Source organism: Rattus norvegicus, chromosome 3 (assembly GCF_021556685.1).
Source record: "Rattus norvegicus strain SHRSP/BbbUtx chromosome 3, alternate assembly SHRSP_T2T, whole genome shotgun sequence".
Taxonomy (NCBI): Eukaryota; Metazoa; Chordata; class Mammalia; order Rodentia; family Muridae; genus Rattus; species Rattus norvegicus.
This window is the reverse complement of record NC_141536.1, coordinates 13989508-14009718: the sequence shown is the minus strand read 5'-3', so window position 1 is coordinate 14009718 and position 20211 is coordinate 13989508. Positions and strand designations below refer to the sequence as shown.

General features: G+C 55.1%; 2 protein-coding genes across 2 annotated transcripts in view; both read left to right on the top strand.

Moving 5' to 3' along the window:
• Fibcd1 (fibrinogen C domain containing 1) overlaps positions 1-15331 on the top strand; it is a 33727-nt gene extending 18396 nt beyond the window's left edge. Inside the window, 3 exon segments of the mRNA NM_001107829.2 lie at positions 6993-7089; positions 11316-11495; positions 11945-15331. Of these exon segments, the coding sequence (NP_001101299.1) occupies positions 6993-7089; positions 11316-11495; positions 11945-12204 (537 nt within the window). The 3' untranslated portion in view covers positions 12205-15331.
• A 2714-nt stretch (positions 15332-18045) lies between these two features.
• Qrfp (pyroglutamylated RFamide peptide) lies at positions 18046-20211 on the top strand. Its single transcript, NM_198200.2, is given in 2 exon segments — positions 18046-18126; positions 19594-20211. A coding segment is annotated over 1 exon segment (375 nt). The 5' UTR covers positions 18046-18126; the 3' UTR covers positions 19969-20211.

The following is a 20211-nucleotide window of genomic DNA, read 5'->3' as shown; positions in this document are numbered from 1 at the left end:
TTTTGAGACAGGGTCTCATGTAGCTCAGGCTAGCCTCAAAGTTGCTGTGTAGCCGAGGAGGACTTTGAGCTTCTGGTCTTTCTGTCTCCGGTTCCCATGTTTTGAGATTTCTGGAATGTTTCATCACACCCGGTACTGAGGATTGAACCCAGGGCTCTGCGCATGTGAGGCAAGCATTCTGTCAGCTGAGCTACATCCCTACCATTGAACTCTGATTCCTCACATAAACTGTAGGGCCTGGGACTGTCTGTCACAATCTCCAGTTAATATATGATGAATCTGAGGTACACCTGTCAGATGCATCTATGCTGTGTCTGCAGGCTTTGGTATGCCTGTGTCTTGGGACTGCCAGCTCACTGATGCTGTGCTCATCCATGTATGCCCAGTACACAATGGGCTCGGGGGTAGCCATGATTCCACGGGAGAAGCCAAGACATGGGCAGTGACACTGTTAGCAGAGTTTAGTACCCTGGCTCCTGGGTGCCACTCAAGGGTGCTCCCCTGGGGTTGAGAGACAGTTGGGCTCAGGGGTGTGCAGGCTTAATTAATTTCTTATCTACCAGGCCACAGGATGTCTCCACAGGGAATGCATACACCATCTCTAGTCTCTGACCATCCCTAATCCCAAAAGTCACATGCACTCCCAGTCTTGGTCTCAACAAGTGCCGGATGGGAGCCTAAACCACCCCCCCACCCCCACCCCCCTCACAGCTGCAGTGCGAGGCCCGTTCCCCCCTCTGAGAAACATATGGAACTTCTGTGATCCCAGATCCCACTGGCCACTTAGGATACCAGCTCTAAGCTCAGTGCTGTTGTAGGCACGGAGTGGGCTGGACAGGGTTATCCTACAGTGGACACTCCACTAGGCCCAGACCTGTGGAGAAAGGCTGAGGAGGCAATGGGTGTTGATGTGGCCCTCTGGCTCTGCTGACACTCCCAGGACAATCAACTACACCAAGTGCGATCTTGACTGTCCTTTGAAACCGCCCAGCACCATCTGCAGGACCATGTGAACCACACACTTCCTTGGCAGAACCCCCTGGGTGGGACTTCCAAGCTGTGGTAGCAGGAGGCTGGGTTTTAAGAATCAGAACCAAGAAAACACACGCTGTCTGCCTTCCCACTCATGGCTCCGGCCCAGGAGGCCTCGGCGTCGGTGAGTGTTTCTCTGTTGCCTTCCAAGCCGGAAGCCAAGTAAAGCTCAGGAGCTGGGCCGACACCCACTGCAGGCCCCGGGTTGATCAATAAGTACTTTGCTCTGGCCTTGGCCTCCTCAGCCTTTGCCTACCTGGGAAGCCTGGGGCTGAAGGAGGGGGTGTAGACACTTCAGGCCTGTGGCTGGCAGCCTCCTGTCCAGCTGAACCTTGCTCTCTAATTAAAGTCCGCCATCCTGTCGTCGATGCTAAAATCCAGCTGATTTTCAGAACTCCAAAGTCACAGCTGCAGTTTGCCTTGGGCCTCAGAGTCAAAACACACACCCATGCGCCCAGCACCCTGGTCTTGTCCATCTGGCTATCTGGAGCACGTGGGCCTCTCAGAATTTGTTAGGACACACACTGTACCCCAGTGGGTACCAGCGTGTGCGCAGGGACGCTCAGTCATTCCAAATCCAACCCATGACTAGCATGGCCCAGGGCAGACACCAGGAACCTGACGGCAACAGTTCTTAAACTGTGGGCCTGGATCCATTGGCAGGTGGCGAAATCAATTTCCTGGGTTGCGATCAACGTTGCTTTTTTAAATCGAATGGAGCAGAGCAGAAGAGGACACAGTAGGGAATGGCGCAGCCTGCTTATTTCCTGCCGCCGCCGTTTCCGATGTAGATGTAGACTGCGCGACTGCTTGCCTGTGTGTGGGGGTGGGACGTGCACTCCTCTGAGCCCTGGTCCAAAGATCTCAAAGTCCCATCTCCAAAGCCATGGCAGGGACGTCTTGTGGCTCCTCAAGGGTGGGTCACAGAGTGTCTTAGTGCAACTTCAATGCCCATGTTGGCAAATGCTAAGGTTTCTTTGTATTTGTGTATGCACGTACATGTGTGCGTGTGTGTAAGTGTATGTGTGTGTGCCTGTGTGTGTGTTTGTGTCTGTGTGTGTATGTGTGTGCGTGTGTATGTGTGTGTGTGTGAGAGAGAGTGTATGTGTATATATGTGTATGTGTATGTGTGTGTGTTTATATGTGGGTGTCTCTGTGTGTGTGTCTGTGTCTGTGTGTGTGTCTGTGTCTGTGTCTGTGTGTGTGTGTCTGTGTGTGTGTCTGTGTGTGTGTATCTGTGTTGGTGTGTGTATGTGTGTGTGTTGGTGTGTGCATGTGCGTGTGTAAGCATATGTGTGCACATGTGTGCACATGGACGCCAGAGAACAATGTCTGACACTGCTCTTCAGGCTGTGTGTACCCATTTGTTGTCGTTGCTGAGACAGTGTCTCATCATGTTCAAGGCTGGCCTTGAACTCAGAAATCTGCCTTCTTCTTACTCTGTGCTGGGATTAAAATCATGCCCAGTTGAAATACCTTTTTGTTTTAATTTGAGAGTGTGTCATCGGGCTTGCCAAGTAGGAAAGACTGACAAGCAAGTCTCCAGGGATCCACCGTCTCTGCGGCCTCCCCACTGTGTGTCCTTAGACTTGGCTTGGCTTGGTGTATTCCTGTGTGCATACAAGCATGCAGTGTGTCCACAAGCACATAGTGTGGTCACAGTGTATTCATGTGGATGCGTGTATGAGCACACAGTGTGTTCACATGGATGTGTTTGAGCGCATGGTGTGTTCACAGTGTGCTATATGGATGTGTGTGCAAACACACAGTGCATTCACATGAATGTGGCTGTGTGCTCCACACTTGAAATGCTGACACAAGAGAAGGACATGGCCTGTCTTCCTCTATTGCTTTCTACAGTATTGACTCAAGACATGATCGCTCACCGGACCAGAAGCGCACCATGTCTCCTAGGCTGGCAGGGAGCCACCTGTCTCTGTCCTCTAATGTGGAGATTAAAGGTGCAGAGAGCCAGGTCCAGTTTTCTACAGGGGTCTAAGGGTTTTGACTCAGGCACTGTGCTTTTACAGCAAGCAATTTTGAACTGATCTATCTCCCAAGGCCACCATTATGGTTTCTTCAGGGCCAAATCTAACAGTCTAATATGAACGTTGGCCATTCGATGTCACTTTAAAGAAAGAAGTGAGAAGCCCTGGTGGGCGCAGGGTGTGTGTCCGCCTCAGGTGACCATTCAGGTGAAGGCCGCAGTGCAGTGGGGACAGTCTGGTGGGTAACAGCAGCTGTGTCAGCAGTGGAGCAGTGGCTGAGCATGTGCTGGCTACCTTGCCACTATCCCAGCTCTATCCGCCATAACACACAGAACACAGAAGCAGCACAGAGCCCATCTGTGCCGGAGGAGGGACGTGGTGAACAGCGGGTGCCTTGGAGGGAAGCAATGGGCCCGGCACCATCTGTCTGATTCTCAGCCCTCCCGGCTTGGATTGCTTTACTGTGCCCTTTAGGGTTAGGGAAAGGCAGGACCAGGCCAAGTTCTAGGAACTATAACTCTCGGGACCACAGGGCCCTCGCAGTGCATCTGAAGAGCAGGCTGGGCCAGGCCCACAGCTCTGAGCTCTCTGGGGATAGTTTGCAGAACTTGGAGGCTCCACCCAGAAACCTTAGTGTCCCTTCTGACCCTCATCCTTTCAGGAGGGGCACAGCTGGACCTCTGTGTTTTCAACTCCACTGCCTGCAGCCTGCGTTGGGCCTGGCTGCCTGTGGGAGGTGCTGTTCCTCTCTGACACCCTTCTCTATAGCAGACTTCCCTGTTGGCTCCCCACAAGTTTCTTTCCCATGGAGGGGTTGGAAGCCTGGCACCCCACTTTCACTAGGCAAGGCACTAGAAGGGTTTCTTTGCGGAGGTCCCAGGATGAAGAGCTTGCTGTTAGAATTGAAGGACAGAGCTGCGCTATAGAGCAGGCCAGTGTGGGTCAGGGTTCTGTCTCTAGGAAGCTGCGTTTCTCTGTGTAGACTATTTTTTCCCTTCTACCCTAGATCTGCTCTGTGTCCATATGTGTGTCCGTGTGTGTGTGTGTGTGTGTGTGTGTGTGTGTGTGTGTATGTGGTGTGTGTGTATGGTGTGTGTGTGTGTGTGTGTGTGTGTGTGTGTGTGTGTGTGTGTGTATGTAGTGGAGAGTCCCCTACACACTGGTCCTTCTGTGTTTTCCTGCCCCAAGACCCCTGAGGGCAGTCTGGACCTTATGCCTTGGAACTAGTTATCTAGAGAGACTGGATGGGATCGTATGCCTGAAAAAGGCTGGTAGCACAAGAAGCCTGGGGAGGAGGTGTGTAGAGCTGGCGTTTGGAAGAGAGAGCAGGATAAGGAGGAGAGGGGAGAAAGGAGACTGGCCAGGCCTTCTAAGCTCCTCTTGATCTGCCCAGCTAGCACTGACCGCACACCCATTGCAGGAAGCTCGTGGATCCTGGCAGCCTGTGGTATTCGCAGATGACAAAACAGGTCTGGAGAGGTGAAGAGATCCGAGCAGCAGCCATAGGCTCTAGTCCAGGCCCTTAGCACTCGACTTCCCCATTTGAGGGGACTGGGATCCACGGGGTGGGGGCCTTAGGGCTTCCAGTGGGAGCCTGGCCTGCGGGGGGTGGGGGCTTCCAGACAGCTGGTCCCACGGATCTCCTCCTCCTCCTCTTCCAGCAGAAGCAGGCTCAGCCTGTCTGCCGCCTTCGCCTTGCCTTCGGGAGGGCCTAAGCTTCTGCCAGGATTAAGCCTTTCAAAGGGCGCGTGCTCAGGGTCCCAATGTGCATCAGTCAATACGGCTCTCCACACCGCTCAGATCTCCCCAAGCCGTATCGAACTTCCTTCCACCCAGCGGGTCCCTCCTGAGGACTTGATATTTCAGGGCAGGACCAGGTCGAGGGAAGCAGGAGGAAAAAAAAAGTGTCATCTCCCCCCCTAGCCTGTGACGTCAGAGCTGCCCAACTGTCTGTGACTGACGCGTCCCTGGGGACCTGGTGCATCTCGAGAGCAGACGCCGATGCTCTGCCCGGGCACCCGGGCGGTTCCGAGCTGCCGGAACCTGGCTGCTTAGTAATGAAAGTGGCAGCCAGAGCTCTGACATCAGACAGACACAGATGGAGGCAGGTGGGCGCTGCCTCTGCAAATGAGCAGGAAAAGGCTTGTTAAACAGAAAGGCGGCGTGGGCCAGGCGGCCCCAGAACGGGACTGTCAGCGATCGCGTAAATACCCGTCAGCTCGGCCGGGACCAGCACCGTCCTTATTTCAAGGCAATTTAACCAAGGGGACTTCAGACTCCCAAATCGAGAATGTTATTAAAAAGAACAGCGGCGGCTCTGGCGGCTCGTTGGTACCCAAGTCACACCCGAAGCCTGCTCAGGACTCATGGGCCTCCCTCAGAAGTGGTTTGGATCCAGGGTTCCCAGGCCACACCCCCTGGATCCTGCCAGGAGTACGTGGTTTGTGGAGAGGAGCTATGTGAGAGGTGGGAATCTGGGGGTCAGGGTTGAGGTGAGGAGCTGCTTAAGAACCTGAGAATGGGGGCTGGAGAGATGGCTCAGTGGTTAAAAGCACTGACTGCTCTTCCAGAGGTCCTGAGTTCAATTCCCAGCAACCACATAGTGGCTCACAACCATCTGTAATGGGATCTGGTGCCCTCTTCTGGCCTGCAGTCACATATGCAGGCAGAATGCTGTACATAAAACAAAACAAAACAAAACAAAACAAAAGGGGTTGGGGATTTAGCTCAGTGGTAGAGCGCTTGCTTGGGTTCGGTCCCCAGCTCCGAAAAAAAGAACCAAAAAAAAAAAAAAAAAAAAAGAAAAAACAACCAACCAACCAACAAACAAAAAAGAACCTGAGAATGGACTGCATAGTATGGTGTATGCTTACAATTCTAGCATTTGGGAGGCTAAGGCAGGAGGATTGCTATGAGCTGCATTGTGAGTTTCAGGTAGATCAGTACAGGGGAGATCCTGTCTCAGAAACAAAACACAACTCCAATAAAAAACATCAAGCATATGCCCCTCTCCTTCCCTCTCTCCCCCTCCTTTAATCTTCCCCCCACCTTCCCCCTCCCTTCACCCCCTCTCTCCCTCCACCCCCTCTCTCCCTCACCTTTCCTCTCTCCCTCACCCTCCCCATCCTTCTCTTCCCTCTCTCCCTCTCCCCCTCCCTCTCTCCCTTTCCATCTCTCCCACCCTCCCTCTCTCCCTCCACCCTCCCTGTCTTCCCCACCCTTCCTGTCTCCATCTCCCTCTCTCCCCCTCCCCATCCTTTCTCCCCCTCACTCTCTCCCCTTCCATTCTCCCCCTCCTCTCCCTCTCTTCCCCCACCTTTCCTCTCTCCCCCACTCCCTTCTTCTCCTCCCCCTCCTTCTTCCCCCTCCCTCTCCTCTCCTCTTCCCCCTCTCCCCCTCCCTCCCCTTCCTCTCCTCGCTCTCCCTCTGTGTTTAACTTTTTTTCTTTTATTTGAGACAGCATTTCGTGAAGCTCATGCCCTTGGATTTTCAGTGTAGCCACAGATGACTTTGATCTTCCGCTCTTCCTGCCTCTGTCTCCTAGTGCCATGCCACCACGCCTGGCTTAGACCGACAAAACACAGAGAGCTCATGTTCAGCTTGCGAGCACTGTGTGAGTGGGGCCACAGCTTCCTGGTGAGAACCAGGAAAGGCTCAGCCCCGTACCCACAGCAGAAGTGGGCCTGGGAGCTGAGGTTCCCCCACTGTGGCAACTCCTCCTTGTGGGGACAGTCCAGGGCTCTGTGGTGGGTTAGTCAGACCTGCCTCTGGTCAGCAGGAGCCTCTGAGACTCTGGTCTGCTCCAGGTCCCAGAACCAGGAGCTCTTGAGAGAAGTGGGTGGCCTGGCCCCCACCCCAGCCCATCCCTGTGTCCCATGTTGGCGGGGGTGGGGCTGTGAGGAAGGGTGGGAGTCAAGGGTCTGGGGTCCTTATGCCGCTGGCTCCAATGTTGTCCTTCCTTTGCCCTTGCAGGTGTTTCAGCGCCGGGAGGATGGCTCTGTGAACTTTTTCAGAGGCTGGGAGGCTTACCGGGAGGGCTTCGGCAAGCTTACAGGGGAGCACTGGCTGGGTAAGCTTCCGCACCCTGGGGATTCCATGCTCTGCCGGGTCCTTGCATGTCCTTAAACAGATTCCACTCTAGTCTCTGAGGCCATTCGCTGGTATGTGGGAGCAACTAAGGAGGTTCAAGTGATGGAGAGCTTGAGAACAGAACCAACAGAAGACCTTTATGTGTGGGTCCCATGAACATGCAGTGTTCAACGTGACAGGGAAAGCTGTCACCCAGGGGGCAGGTGGACCCCAGTTCCAGGCCAGCCAGGCTACATAGTTTAAGGCCAGACATGATGGTTCATGCTTGTAACCCTAGCACCAGAGAGACTGAGGCATGGGGATTGCTACAAGTTTGAGTCCAGCTTGGTGTGCTTAGGATTTCCAGACCAGACAGTGCTACATATTAAGACCCTGTCCCCAAAAACAACAACAGTAATAACAAACCAAACTCAGCCACATAACCGTTCTTCAGTTCTCAGGCCTCTCATAGGAGGTAGGGAGGGGTTGTCTCGGTAACTCTAGGCGGGAAGCCAGAAGCATTGTCTTGTTTGGGGACTGCCTAGGAGCCCTCTACAGTCATGGCTCACTCTGGCTGCGGTGGGCATGGGGACCCCATCCCAGGCATCAGGAAGACTGGGGATACCCCGGGTATTGTACTGCCCTCGGGGCCAGCAGTGACCGTGTTGGGGATACTGAGGGTGAGCCTCCAGTGAGAGGTGAGTTCATACTGAGGAGTGGGATCCAGGGTGGGTGCCAGGTGGTGTGGGACAGCTCCCTGGTGAGAAGAGACTTGCATTGCACCAGCATGCTGACCTGTGGTGTCAGTTCAGTCCATGGTCCTTGACCAGAGGCAAGGAGGGCAGGGTCCACCCCATCCATCCTGGTGCTCAGATGGGGACAATTCTATAGGGGAAGGCTGCACACCATTTGGACTGTGGTCAGAGTTTGCTGGGAGCTCACTATGGGGCCATTTAAATGTCACACATCAGGCCCTGGGGCAGCCAGGAGGCCATCCTGTTGTCTATGCTGGGTGTGGAAGCCCAGGCGGCTCCAGGGAAGGACCGGGGCTTGCTTCGATGAGGGGCCACAAACAGGAATGGGTGGGACACTCCTCCTCACCCACCTGAGGTGGTTATGTGAAGGAAACTCGGTGGTGACCGGCTAAAGGCTGTCCCCACTTCCCACCACAAGCTTAGAGCAGGGTTGGCGCCTCACTGCTCGCTGCTTGGTGGCATCTTAATTGAAATCTATCAGCAGCTGTAGAAGGTGGGGAGGAAGCATTTAAGCAGGGCCTTGATTAGCTCTGCAGACGAGAAGCCCTGACAAGAATGTCAACCGGGAGGCCTTCAGCATCCCTGTGCTTTTCATCACCACCTCTGCTTTTCTGCCCCTCCATCACCTTCTCATTGAGGGCTTCCTCTGTTTCTATTGATTTACAGATGCTCTTTATATATTACAGTTACAGGTAGACATCACACATGTCTGCTTTCATTAATTTACCTCTCTGTTTTTTTTCCCCCACTATTGCTTGTTTCCTGAAGTTTTAATTTTTGTATGTGTATGTGGGGTAATATGGATGGATGCAGGTTGGGGTGTGTGTGTGTGTGTGTGTGTGTGTGTGTGTGTGTGTGTGTATGTGCCAGAGGTTGACCTCAGGTGTCTGCCATTCCTCAGGCACTATTTACAATGCTTTTAAATTTTATTTATTTGTCCTTTCGTGTGTTGTGTTTTTTAGAATTATTTATTTATTTTATGTATGTGAGTACACTGTAGCTGTCTTCAGACACACCAGAAGAGGGTATCAGATCTCTTTACAGATGGTTGTGAGCCACCATGTGGTTGCTGGGAATTGAACTCAGGACCTCTGGAGGGGCTATCAGTGCTCTTAACCTCTAAGCCATCTCTCCAGCCCTCGTTTTTAATTCAATTTTACTTGTTGTCATCTATTATGTGTACAGGTGTGTGTGTGTGTGTGTGTGTGTGTGTGTATGTGTGTGTGTGTGTGCCGTGGTGTGTGTCGAGATCAGGGGACAACTAGAAAAGTTAGTTCTCTTCGCTATGTTAAGGAGTGAACCCTGGTTGTCGGGCTTGGCAGCAAGCCCTTTTACCCACTGAGCCATCTAGCTGGCCCCTTATGCTTTTGTGTGGTGTGCCTTAGATTCAGGTCTTTGAGCCTTGGAATTCCCTGGGGTGACTGTGTGTGGTGTGGGCTCCTGTGTCACTCTGAGGGACAACTAGGCTGCATTGTAACTCCCAGCCCATTGTCCAGGGAGTCAGAGACATGGTTGGCGGAGATCCTGAGTTGGTGAGAGCGGGAGCTTCCTGGAGTGAAGATGGAGGAGGCTGAGGAAGGGGACGGGGACAGCACTATGACAGGTCTCAGAGGTCCACCCCTTTGTCAAGCAGCTCGTCCGGCCCCCCGGGGCAAGGCACCAGGAAGGTGCACCCAAAGCCCAGGACCGTTAACCCGAACTGTAGTATGCGGACTGTAGTGCTGTCTCCATCATACCCTATTCCTGGAAAAATGCAATCTGTCTCAGCTAAGGTCTAAAGAAGAACAGGGGTCTGGGCCCTTCTGCCTGGGTTCAAATCCCAGCTCTGCTGCCTGCCAGCTGTGTGATCTGGCCAGGTGACTGAACTTCTCTGGGCCTTCCTTCTCCCACCCATACAATGGGGCATCATTGTACCCACCTCCTTGCTAGTTCTGAGCAGCGTGTGACTCGGTCATGGGCTGTGCTGAGGCTCTGTAATTAATCAGGTTCTGATGTCACCTGATTGATCACTATGTAGGTATGTGGGAAGCCAACACCAAGGTGCTGAGACTGTACCTGGCTTCCAGGAGGCTGTTGCCATGGTCACCTGCTGCCTGAGCATCTGTCCATCAGTCCTGCACAGTTGTTCAAGCCACGCCCAGAGAGGGGAGAGTTGCCTTGATGACAGCAGCCCTGGGGAGAACAGGCCAGGCAGGGAGGTGGGATGTAGTGGGATTGCCCGCTCTTGGGTGAACTCCACAGCCTCCTGGTCTCAGGGCTGAACAGAGTCAGCAGTTCTGAGCAGGGGGTTTGAAGGGGGAACAGGGGTCCTGGGGTGATCTGCTGATTGCCTGGCAGAGAACACTGGGGTTGGGCAAGGAGGGTCCGTAAAGCTGTCGTGCACACGGAAACCCAAAATCTAGCCCACGGGGAGGGACCGATGGAACACTCTAGGCCTGCGAAGCTGTGAGGCGTTTAATTAAATGCCCTCTTAATCAAGGGTTGATGCTGATGGCAGGGAAGTGCCCTGCTTGTGTGAGACCCTGGGATGGCCCAAGGACCAGAGAGCAGGAGAGTGGGAGAGAGGAAGGGGGTAGGCGGCAGGGGTGAGCAGAACCAGGCCCGTGGATAGCAGGAGACAGGCACTGCCTTGGCCCTATGAACTAAGTGTTTATTGAGCACTTGTCATGCCTGGTCCCGCTGTGCCCACTGGGGTCGCAACAAACACTGACTGTAGAGTTGTGTTTGGGGAAACTAAGCTGACTGGGAAATTCACACGGAACCAGGGAGAACCAGAATGATGAATATTAAAAAGAAGGAGGTGCCTGGGTCAGCGTGAGAGACCAGCCACCTTCCCAAGGCCGAAGGGAAAGGCGACAGGTTGATAAAAGACAGGCAGAGAAAACGGCACGCTCGAAGGCTCAGAGGCCGGGTTCAGACGCCTGCACTGCCACCCATCTGAACTGCAAATTCCGACTTCAAAATACATACATTTGGGGGACTAAGGAGATGGCTCAGTCAGTAAAGGCAACCTCAGTGTGGACCCCATACCATGTTAACAACAACAGCAACAACCCCTCAAAACTAAGTTCACTGTCAGGTCCTGCACCATCCTGGTGATGGGGGTACGGGGTTCCTGGGGCTCACTGGTCAGGAAGCCTAGCTGAATCAGTGAGCCTCAGGCTCCGTGAGAGACCATGCCTCAAAAAAATAAGGTGGAGGGGGACGGAGGAAGATTCCTGAGATGGACAGGTTACACGGGATGGCCACACCAAGATCGGAAAGATCAGCCCGACTAAAGCGAACACATGAAATCAGATAATGATGACTAAGCCTCTACTTCCTGCCCAAATCCCGCCTGCAGGGAGAAGGAAGTGGCCCAGAGACCAGAGCACACACTTAGCAGTTGTCCCCAGCTCCTGTCTGGGTGGGTGGAGGGTATCCGCGCCCATCCCTTGACTTCATCCATCTTTCTCCCCTCCCCCATCCTCAGGGCTCAAGCGGATCCACGCCCTGACCACGCAAGCAGCATATGAGCTTCACGTGGACCTAGAGGACTTTGACAATGGCACCGCCTATGCCCACTACGGGAGCTTTGGTGTGGGCTTGTTCTCTGTGGACCCTGAGGAGGATGGGTACCCACTCACGGTGGCTGACTACTCTGGCACTGCAGGTGAGGCCCCGGTGCAGCAGGGAGAACTGGCCTGCCGGGTCAAGCCCCTCTGCTCTCTGGGCTCAGGATCTAGGTCACAAGTCCCATCAGGTCCTCGCTCTCGCAACCCTATGGAGCCTGGGCAACTTACCCATTTCACAGAGCGAAATGCTGAGCCCAGAGCTGGAGCCAAGAGATCCTGGGGGTTGGCTTCTATGGGGCTATTAGGGTGTAGATGAGATCTCTGGGCTTCGTCTCAATAAAAGGAATGGGCAAGTCCGAAAGCAGGGAGGAGGTTAGAGACAGACTGGACACAGGGACAGCCAGAATGCCTGCGAGTGGCATGGGGCTGGTGTGTATACTCGCATACCCAGACTCACACGGTTGGTGGACAGCGTTCGGGGGGCCTGTGCATGCTCCTGCCCGGGCGTCTGCCCAGTTGCCCACCCCTGTGTGCACATGCTTTACAGGCGACTCCCTCCTGAAGCACAGTGGCATGAGATTTACCACCAAAGACCGGGACAGCGACCATTCAGAGAACAACTGTGCCGCCTTCTACCGAGGGGCCTGGTGGTACCGCAACTGCCACACATCCAACCTCAACGGCCAGTACCTGCGGGGCCCACACGCCTCCTACGCCGACGGTGTCGAGTGGTCCTCTTGGACGGGATGGCAGTACTCACTCAAGTTCTCGGAGATGAAGATCCGGCCACTCCGTGAGGACCGCTAGACTGGCACGCTGCCCAGCGCTAGTGTCCTCTGGTTATGTCTAGTCCACACACATCTCATCCCATGCCCACCCCATGCCCACTGCTTCGAGAATACGCTCTGCTCACCTGTGCATGGCTGGCCTGCTCTTCGGTAGGGCTGGCCCAGGGCTGACCCTGAAACTCAGCTCCCTGAGCCAGTGACGCCCCTTCCCAACCAGGTCCCTGTGTATCAGGTAACATGATCGTTTGTTTCTAACAGTGGAGCTGGCACCTGGCAACCCCAAATCCCACCTGCCCGGGCTTTGTCTGCTGCATCCTGGTAGGGCAGCATCCCCCACTTTTCCTGGCTTTGCAAAACCATCCAGAGTAGGGGGCAGAGAGCACTCCAGCCCCCTCCCTCCAGCAGATAAAAGTGGAAGAAGGTTCAGACCTCCTCGCCTGCCTGACACCTGCCTGCCTGCCCTAGCTTCAATCCCCCAGGGCCTGGAGACCCTACCTCTTATCAGAGGACCTTGAACAGCTGCCACAGCTCTCACTTGTGGCCAACTGAGCCGGGGCACAGCTGCCTACAAAGCCCCAAGGCCAAGACCAGTCCCCTGGGCCACCCTTCCCCTGGGTTTCTGAAGAGCTGGGGCGGGGGTTTCTATTCTCCTGGTTGCTTTCAGAGCTCATTTGCTTTCCCACCTCAAACAAGGTCCACCTGCCCTCCTGCAGGGCAACCATGGGTCCTGCCTGTGGGGCAAGAGGGGTGGGGTGGGACTGGCCTAAGCCAGTGAGAACCTCTTGGGGTGAGGCTGTGTCAGGCTCTTGTGTGGTGCCAACCTCTGTGGACTGACTCTAGGATCTTCTCAGAAGCCAGAGTTAGAGTCAGCCAGCCCTGGGACTCAGCATGGCCCAAGACTGCAGAGAGGCTGCCCCCTGCTGGCCATCATGGACACTGCCATCAGGGCCTAACGGGGCAGGGGACAAAGCATCAAGCAGGTTGGACGTCTGGACATTTCCTTGTCTAACCTTCTCAACACCTGCACAGGTTATCCCCCAGGAAGGCAGGCTGCAGCCCCACCCTCAGCTACCTTCTTGTCAGCTGAGACGCTCTTATGGAAACCTGACAGGGGCTTTTAAAGGACTGGGTGGTAAGATGGCAATGGTGACCTCCAGTCAGGAGGCAGAGACCCACGCCTCTTCCTTCTGCCAGACTTGTGCCAAAGCCTGAACCCCGCTGATGAACTGTGTGACCCGCTCAGTCCCTCACATTGAGCCTCGGGTCTTCAGCAAGGGTCTGTCGCACATCGGTTGGAGTCAAAGCCATCCTAGGTGCTAGACAAGGCTGGCTATTGCTTATATGTCCCAAGCTGATGGCAAGAAGCATGGGTAGAGTGGCCATGGTTCTGATGGGACAAGGGATACACAGGGAAGTCCCCTCCCATTCCCTCTCTGTCCTCGACACCCGGCACCTAGCTTCATTGCAGAGGTGGGTAGGAGCCTAAACACATCCCGGCAGACACCACCCACCCCCGAGGCTGCTGCTGAAGTGGCTTCTGTTGCCAGCTGCCGCTTTGAGCGCTGCTCAGAAGTGCCGAGCGCTTTCTGATGTGGTATCAAACAAACCCCTTCGAGTGAAGCAACAGATTCACACATGCGAGTGTGGGACAGGAGAGCTTCCAGCCAGGACTGAGCTGCAAGGACTGCAGGAACTGAAGCTCATCCCACCAGGGCAGCTGGTGGGCAGGTGAGGGGTGACAAGCATCCCTGTCTGCTCACATCGGAAATGACAGCCCTTTCAGCCCAGCCACTGCCCCAGGGACACCAAGCCCTCTCCCAGGACAGGTTGGTACTCTAGGGGGTGTGGTTCTGCCAAACACTGGCAGAATGGGCACAAGGTAGGGAAAAGTAGGGAGAGACCAGGTCAATAGTCCTTCACCTTCCTCATGTGCACCCTCCAAGGGCAGGTGGGAGCACTGTCCATGGGAGCACTGTCCCTGGGAGCACTGTCACAGCACACTGGGCCACAGCCTCCAGCCCTGGCTTGAGTTCACTGGTCTGATGTCTGTGTAGATGGCTGCCAACCATAATCAGAGTAGCCACGGAAATCAGGAATGTTTTTGGGGTGGGGGCAGGACAGGTGCATGGAGACATGATAATGTCAGCAGGCCGTGGGCCCTGACCCACCAGACCTACTTTGGTTTGGCAATGGATGACTAACCAGGGTGAGTCAGTGATGTCACCTGGCAGTCACACTGCTTGCCTTCCTGGGCAGGGTCTCCACACCCCACACTAGGGTCTTAGCAGTGTGGCTGTCTCTTTGCAAAGCATCAAAACTTCCTTCCAAGCCCTAGCTGGCTCTGTGGATTCCACCAAAGGCCTCCCAGCTGGCTATACCTGGACAGCAATCCTGGGATGATGAGAGACCAGTTAGAGCCATGAGCCTCTCCGGTGGCATTAGTGGCTTGTGGGAGCGGCAGGACACTAGTGTTTGTTGTGGGAGTGGCGTCGCCAGTTCCCGGTTCTTCCCTGCCCCCAAACCCGTGTCACCCCAAGCCTCCAGGTGGAGGACAGGCATCTGTGGCCATGGTCACTGCAGGTCTTGGCTCCCAACAGCACTTCTGGAAGAGAGCAGGCCCTCGAATGACCAGAAAGTCTCCGAGCAAGAGCGTGAGCCTCCAGCTTTGAATAAAATGACTTGACCCTGAGGCAGGAGACATGGATGAGCGAGGGGCAAGAGCTAGGCCCATGGCTGCCCTGAACCCTGTGATCTGAGGAGGAACACGCCAGCAGAAGTCTCATGGAACCCAGGAGTGTGGTGAAGCAACATGGACCCAAGCATCTGGAGGCCTCTCAGTGCCTCCGTCTGCCTTCGGTGAAGGTTGCCCGAGGTTCTAAGGCTCAGCAACTGCAGGATCCATAAATCCAGAGGCCAGGGTCAGGCTGCTGTGGAATTGGGGGTGAGGGAGGGGTCAGACCTGAGGCTTTGAGGAGCAGGGCAGGCGTGCATGCTGGCAGATGCAATGGAACCCTGGGCTGGGGAGCGGCTCTGAGGGTCAGTGCAGCAGCCCACAGGCAAATAGTGTGGGTCGGTTGCTACTTGGGGCTTTGTGCACTCAGTGTCTTGTATTTCCCTGTCTTCAATAAAGTCTCGTGGTGACCCAACACCAGCCTTCCCTGATAGTACGTGTTCCATGCCACTGCAGAGTGAGGCAGGTATCCTGTGCTCTGGGACTGTGCTCACTGCCCTACTCTCCAGATGGTTTTGTGCTCGTTCCCAAGGAGATGCAGAGACAGAGACAGGCTAGGCAGAGACAGGCAGGCCTGGCAGCAGGGCCAGGTCAGGCCAGCCTTCTGCATAGGTTGCATCCAGCAGGGCTTGTGTCCTGGAGTCTAGGTCTCACCTAGGCTGGCTCTGTGCAGCCCACGGGTGTCTCAGTGGTGATGAACTGCCCCTAGAGGGGATGGGTCCTGGGGTTCTGAGCAGTCAACACTCCGAGAAACTAATTAGCAATCATTCATTCCTAATAGATGCTTCAACTTGAAGCCCAAGTTATCCCATGAAAGGTAATGTTGATTGAGGGCCCACATTGCAGAAAGTACATGGGAGGGCAGGGCCCGGCATGAGGGCAGACAAGGAGGGACCTCACTCCTGTACTGTGGACATGGCCTCAGGACACTAGTTCTCAGACTCTCTCCCAGGATCCTCAGTGTCCTGTCCTTTGGGCAGTGCATTCTGGGACACAGGGCTGAAGGGATGGGGTGGGGGAGATACTTGGGGACAGAACTCCTGAGCCAGGCCCTCAGATATCCAAGGTGATTGTGTCCAATTGACTCTGTGAGAGCACACCCACCTATGTGGGGGCCACCGCCATGATGTTTCCCTCAGCTGAACCATTCTGGCTATGGCTCCAAGAGCCAGCTGGATGGGTCTTACCAACCCAATCTCACAGAGCTTTCTAGAGCTATCAAGGGGCATATACTGAGGGAAGAGGGTTTGGTGTGGAGACCGGAGAGGCCCGAGTAGTGGTGAACGTTTGTGGGGAGGGCACCCTGCTGGTCTTGCCATCCTCAGGATGTAGCGTGTCCTTCATGACATGACTGGTGTTGACACATCATCAATTTCAGGGCTGCCTGAGATCATGGCCACATGGAGTTCCAGGCTGGGTCCTATTCTGGGATGGATCATTCGGATGAAGCCAGGAGCCTGCAAGGGCACAGCCCAGACTGGCTGTCGTGAATATACCGGTTCACATCCAGTCCCAGCCCTCCCTCATACCATGAGAAATAAGGATGGGTCCAGAAGCCAGGCTGTTAGGGGAGCTTGGATGGACGGCTGAAGCCCTGTTCCCGCTGGAGCCTTGGAACCTTCTGAACTTCCCAACCCCCACGCTCCCTCCTGTAGCACTGCTTCCTGCTGTGCCCTGCCTCTAACCTCGATGAACCTGTGCTGCTGGATGACATCATAAATGCCCTCAACTCCCGCTTCCACGCCGCCCCAGACACGAGTTGCTGGCAAGGTCCCACATCATGGCGGTCAGCAGCTTACAGTACTAGGACTCGAGGATCAGAGAGACAGATGCACGCAGGAACCCGGGAGTGTGCCTGAGAGCTCTTTGGGAGTCTGCCCAGGCCTCAGCGCCAAGCCTTTGACTGAGGCAAACGTCTGAGCTAGCTTCTGGCCTGAGAGACACAGCATTGCAGGACAGACCCAGTGTGAGCTGAGGAACCAGCCGTGGGGCCCGGGGGGAAGGGTCCCACCCCACCGTGCAGCTGCTAAATCCAGGTCTCAACTGGGAGTGGGGTGGGTGGGGACATTGTCATTAGTCACCGGAAGAACTGTACTGAGTAGTGGCCCTGGAATGGGCAGTGACCATGCCTTGGCCAGAGCACCTGTGGGCATCCTCCAGAGGGAGTCTGATAAAAGGAGTGCACTGTGGAGATGAGGTGTCCACAGCCCCTGTGGAGACACACTCGCCTCGGTGATGCCAGTATAAGACCAGCACCCCGTCATGGACTCAGCTGAAGAGAAGCCATGGCGTTGTGGTGAGGGGCAGTGGTGACAGACAACCCTATCCTTACTTGCGGGTGCCAGTGTGGAAGGAGCTGGAGTTGATGACCTCATCATCTGCCCTACTCCTTTGCCAGGGACCACCTCTAGCTAGCAATGATGCCTTATCTTCAGGCCACCATGACAGCCACTGTGGAGGTGGGTATGATCGTACTCTGCTGTTCAGAAGGACCAGTCCTTGTGGTTTTACAACCGGATGGGCAGCCAAATCTGAAAAAGTACATATACCCAGGCATCAAGTACAGCCCAGCCATGGGGCCGCATGGTGAGAGAGACAGAGTACACCATCACTGGGACAGAGTATGTTGCTGGAGCTGGAGGCCAAGAGGGGCCTCCTTAGTCACGAGTTCTAAACCCTGAACCCCCGAGAAGCAAGAATTCCTGCCCAGTTTCATGTATCCTAAGGAATCACACAGACCAGAACACCTTACCTGTCTACAGAAGGGACTGGGTGTCCATGACCCTCCAGCACCCACGGTGGTGAGGAAGCGCCTCTGTAAGCCCACTCTCTCTGGAGGGAGGTCAAGGCAGCACCATCAGGGTTCTCAAGAGTGGGCCTCCATGTCTCCACCCAGACCCAGGGTCTGAGCCCGCAGTCGACCGTGATGATGCTACTCTCCAAGGGCACTCTCATCAAACCACATCCTGTTTGCATTGTGTCTCTTTGTCCTGTGGTCCACAGCGTCTCTTCCTTCGACACCAGCAGCCCCAAAGGAATCCTAGGGCTAGGAATGCAGAGCAGCCAGGCAGGTGGGGGCTCCCCACACTAGGGAGCTTCATAAAGCAGGGAAACCCCAGAGCCATGCCTGCCGATTCGGGACCTGAGCAGCTCTGCCTGACATTGGGACCCAGGGACTCGCCTGCCCTTCTTAGAGCGGCCCACAGCACAGTGAGTTCAGCAGGGGACAGGAGGACAGGCTCTGCAGGTAAGCTGGGTGCAGGCAGGTGCAGCAAGCAGCCGGAACCACACCAGGAAGGGAAGGGCACGTTTGTGTGAGACCTGCGGCTTCATCCTCAGCTCAAGTTCCACCAGAGCCAGTCAACCCTAGCTGCCAGCCAGGAAGTATTAATCTCGTAAGATAAAGAACTTTCCTTGTTCCTCCCCTTCCTTGGGGAGAAGGCAACTAGGCTTGTCTGTCCCCCGTGGGGGTCCTCTCTATCCGGGCCTGAGGACAGCCCCTTTAGCAGCAGCAGACTGGAGGCTACTCCAGCCCCTGGGGACCAGGGGGCTTAGTGAGCTGGATTTGGGTAGAAGCAGGGCTGCTTTTGTTGTTGTTTTTGAAGCTTTCTGGCTGAGCTCACTTCTTTGAAATGTTTTCAAGGGAGCTGTTTCTGGAAAGAAGTCCTCCCCTCCCCTCTATTCCAGCTTCAGGGGTTTCCTCAGAGGATGAGCCAGCCCAGCCCAGCTCACCCATGGACATTGCAAAACAGACTTCCTCTGTGAAGGGGGAGAACCGGTCCCAACAAGCGGTGGGGGGGGGACTCTGGGACAGATTTGGGGGCACGGAGTAACAAGGCTGCCTTGAACTCAGCTCCCTCCCTTATGAAGCTAGGGGCAAACCCTGAGCCTCTTTGAGCCTGAGGTATTGGGGGGTGGCCCCCTAGTTGGTGGGCTGGATGGCTGCACACAGGACACAATCGATTCCCCAAGGACTGGCACACGAAGAAACCGCACTGATGTGAGAGCCCAGAGTGTGTGGTGGGGCCGAGTTTGCTGCAGATAGACTTACTGTGAAGAGAGGTCCATCCATTCATGTGTGTAATCTTTAGCCCAGAGCCTGTCCTGTCCAGGGAGTTCAGTGGGTGTTGGTTGTCCCCAGCCTTACCTCCAGCTCCTCCCCAGGTAGATGCGTGACTTACACAAAGGCCACCAGACCCATTTCCCCCTCTCCCAAGAGCAACTTGTTCCTGAATTAGGGAGACAGTGGGGTTTCCCAGCAGAGCTGCTAGACCTATTCATTATCAAGTTGAATACACAGGCAGCTTCTCACTCTGCCCACGGCCCAAGTGTCAATAATTATAATAGAAAATTGAACCCAAATACACACAGCCCCGAGGGCCACCCAGGTACCTCTGCAAGCCAGCTGGCAGCCCTGGTATTCTAATACTGAGCCACCAAGGCAGGCGGCTCCCTGGCTGCAGGTGAATGGGAATCAACCTAATTGGTACAGCCAGCTCGCCAACTCCCACGCTGGCTAGGAGAGCCCGGTGGCCTGGCTGTTAGGGAATCAGGCTAAGCGCAGTCAGCAGCTTTCTCTCCAAAGGCTGCGGAGACCTTGGGGATCCTGGGGCCTGGGATCCTATGTGGCCAAATGGTGGCCACTCACCCCCTCTTCTCTCCCCTTCCTGTGCTCAGATGAGGTGCCTCTGCTCTTGGCTTTGCCTCCTCCTGCCTCTGAGTGCCTGCTTTCCTCTGCTGGACAGAAGGGGACCCACAGACATCGGTGACATCGGAGCCAGAATGAGCTGGGTCCAGCTGACTGAGGGACACACCCCCCGCTCAGTTCAAAGTCCACGGCCACAGGCCCTGCTCGTGGTGGCCAAGGAGCAGCAGGCCTCTCGCAGGGAGCACACTGGCTTCCGTCTAGGGAGGCAGGACAGTGGCAGTGAAGCCACGGGGTTCCTGCCCACTGACTCAGAGAAGGCCAGCGGCCCCCTGGGGACTCTGGCAGAGGAGCTCAGCAGCTACAGCCGGCGGAAGGGAGGCTTCAGCTTCCGCTTCGGCCGGTGAGGGCCTGCGTGGACTCTGCCCTGACTGTCCACTCAAGTCTGGGCCCCAACCTTGAGAGAGAATATCACAATGAATCTGGTGGTGAATAGGTGTGTGTTTGTTTTTATTTACAACTTTGCTAAAGTGAAAGACCTGGGTGGTGTTAAAACAACAACAAAAAAAACCCAAAAAAACAAAAAACAAAAAAAAACCCAGCTGGAGATGGCTCACAACCATCTGAAATATACATTAAATAAATAAATA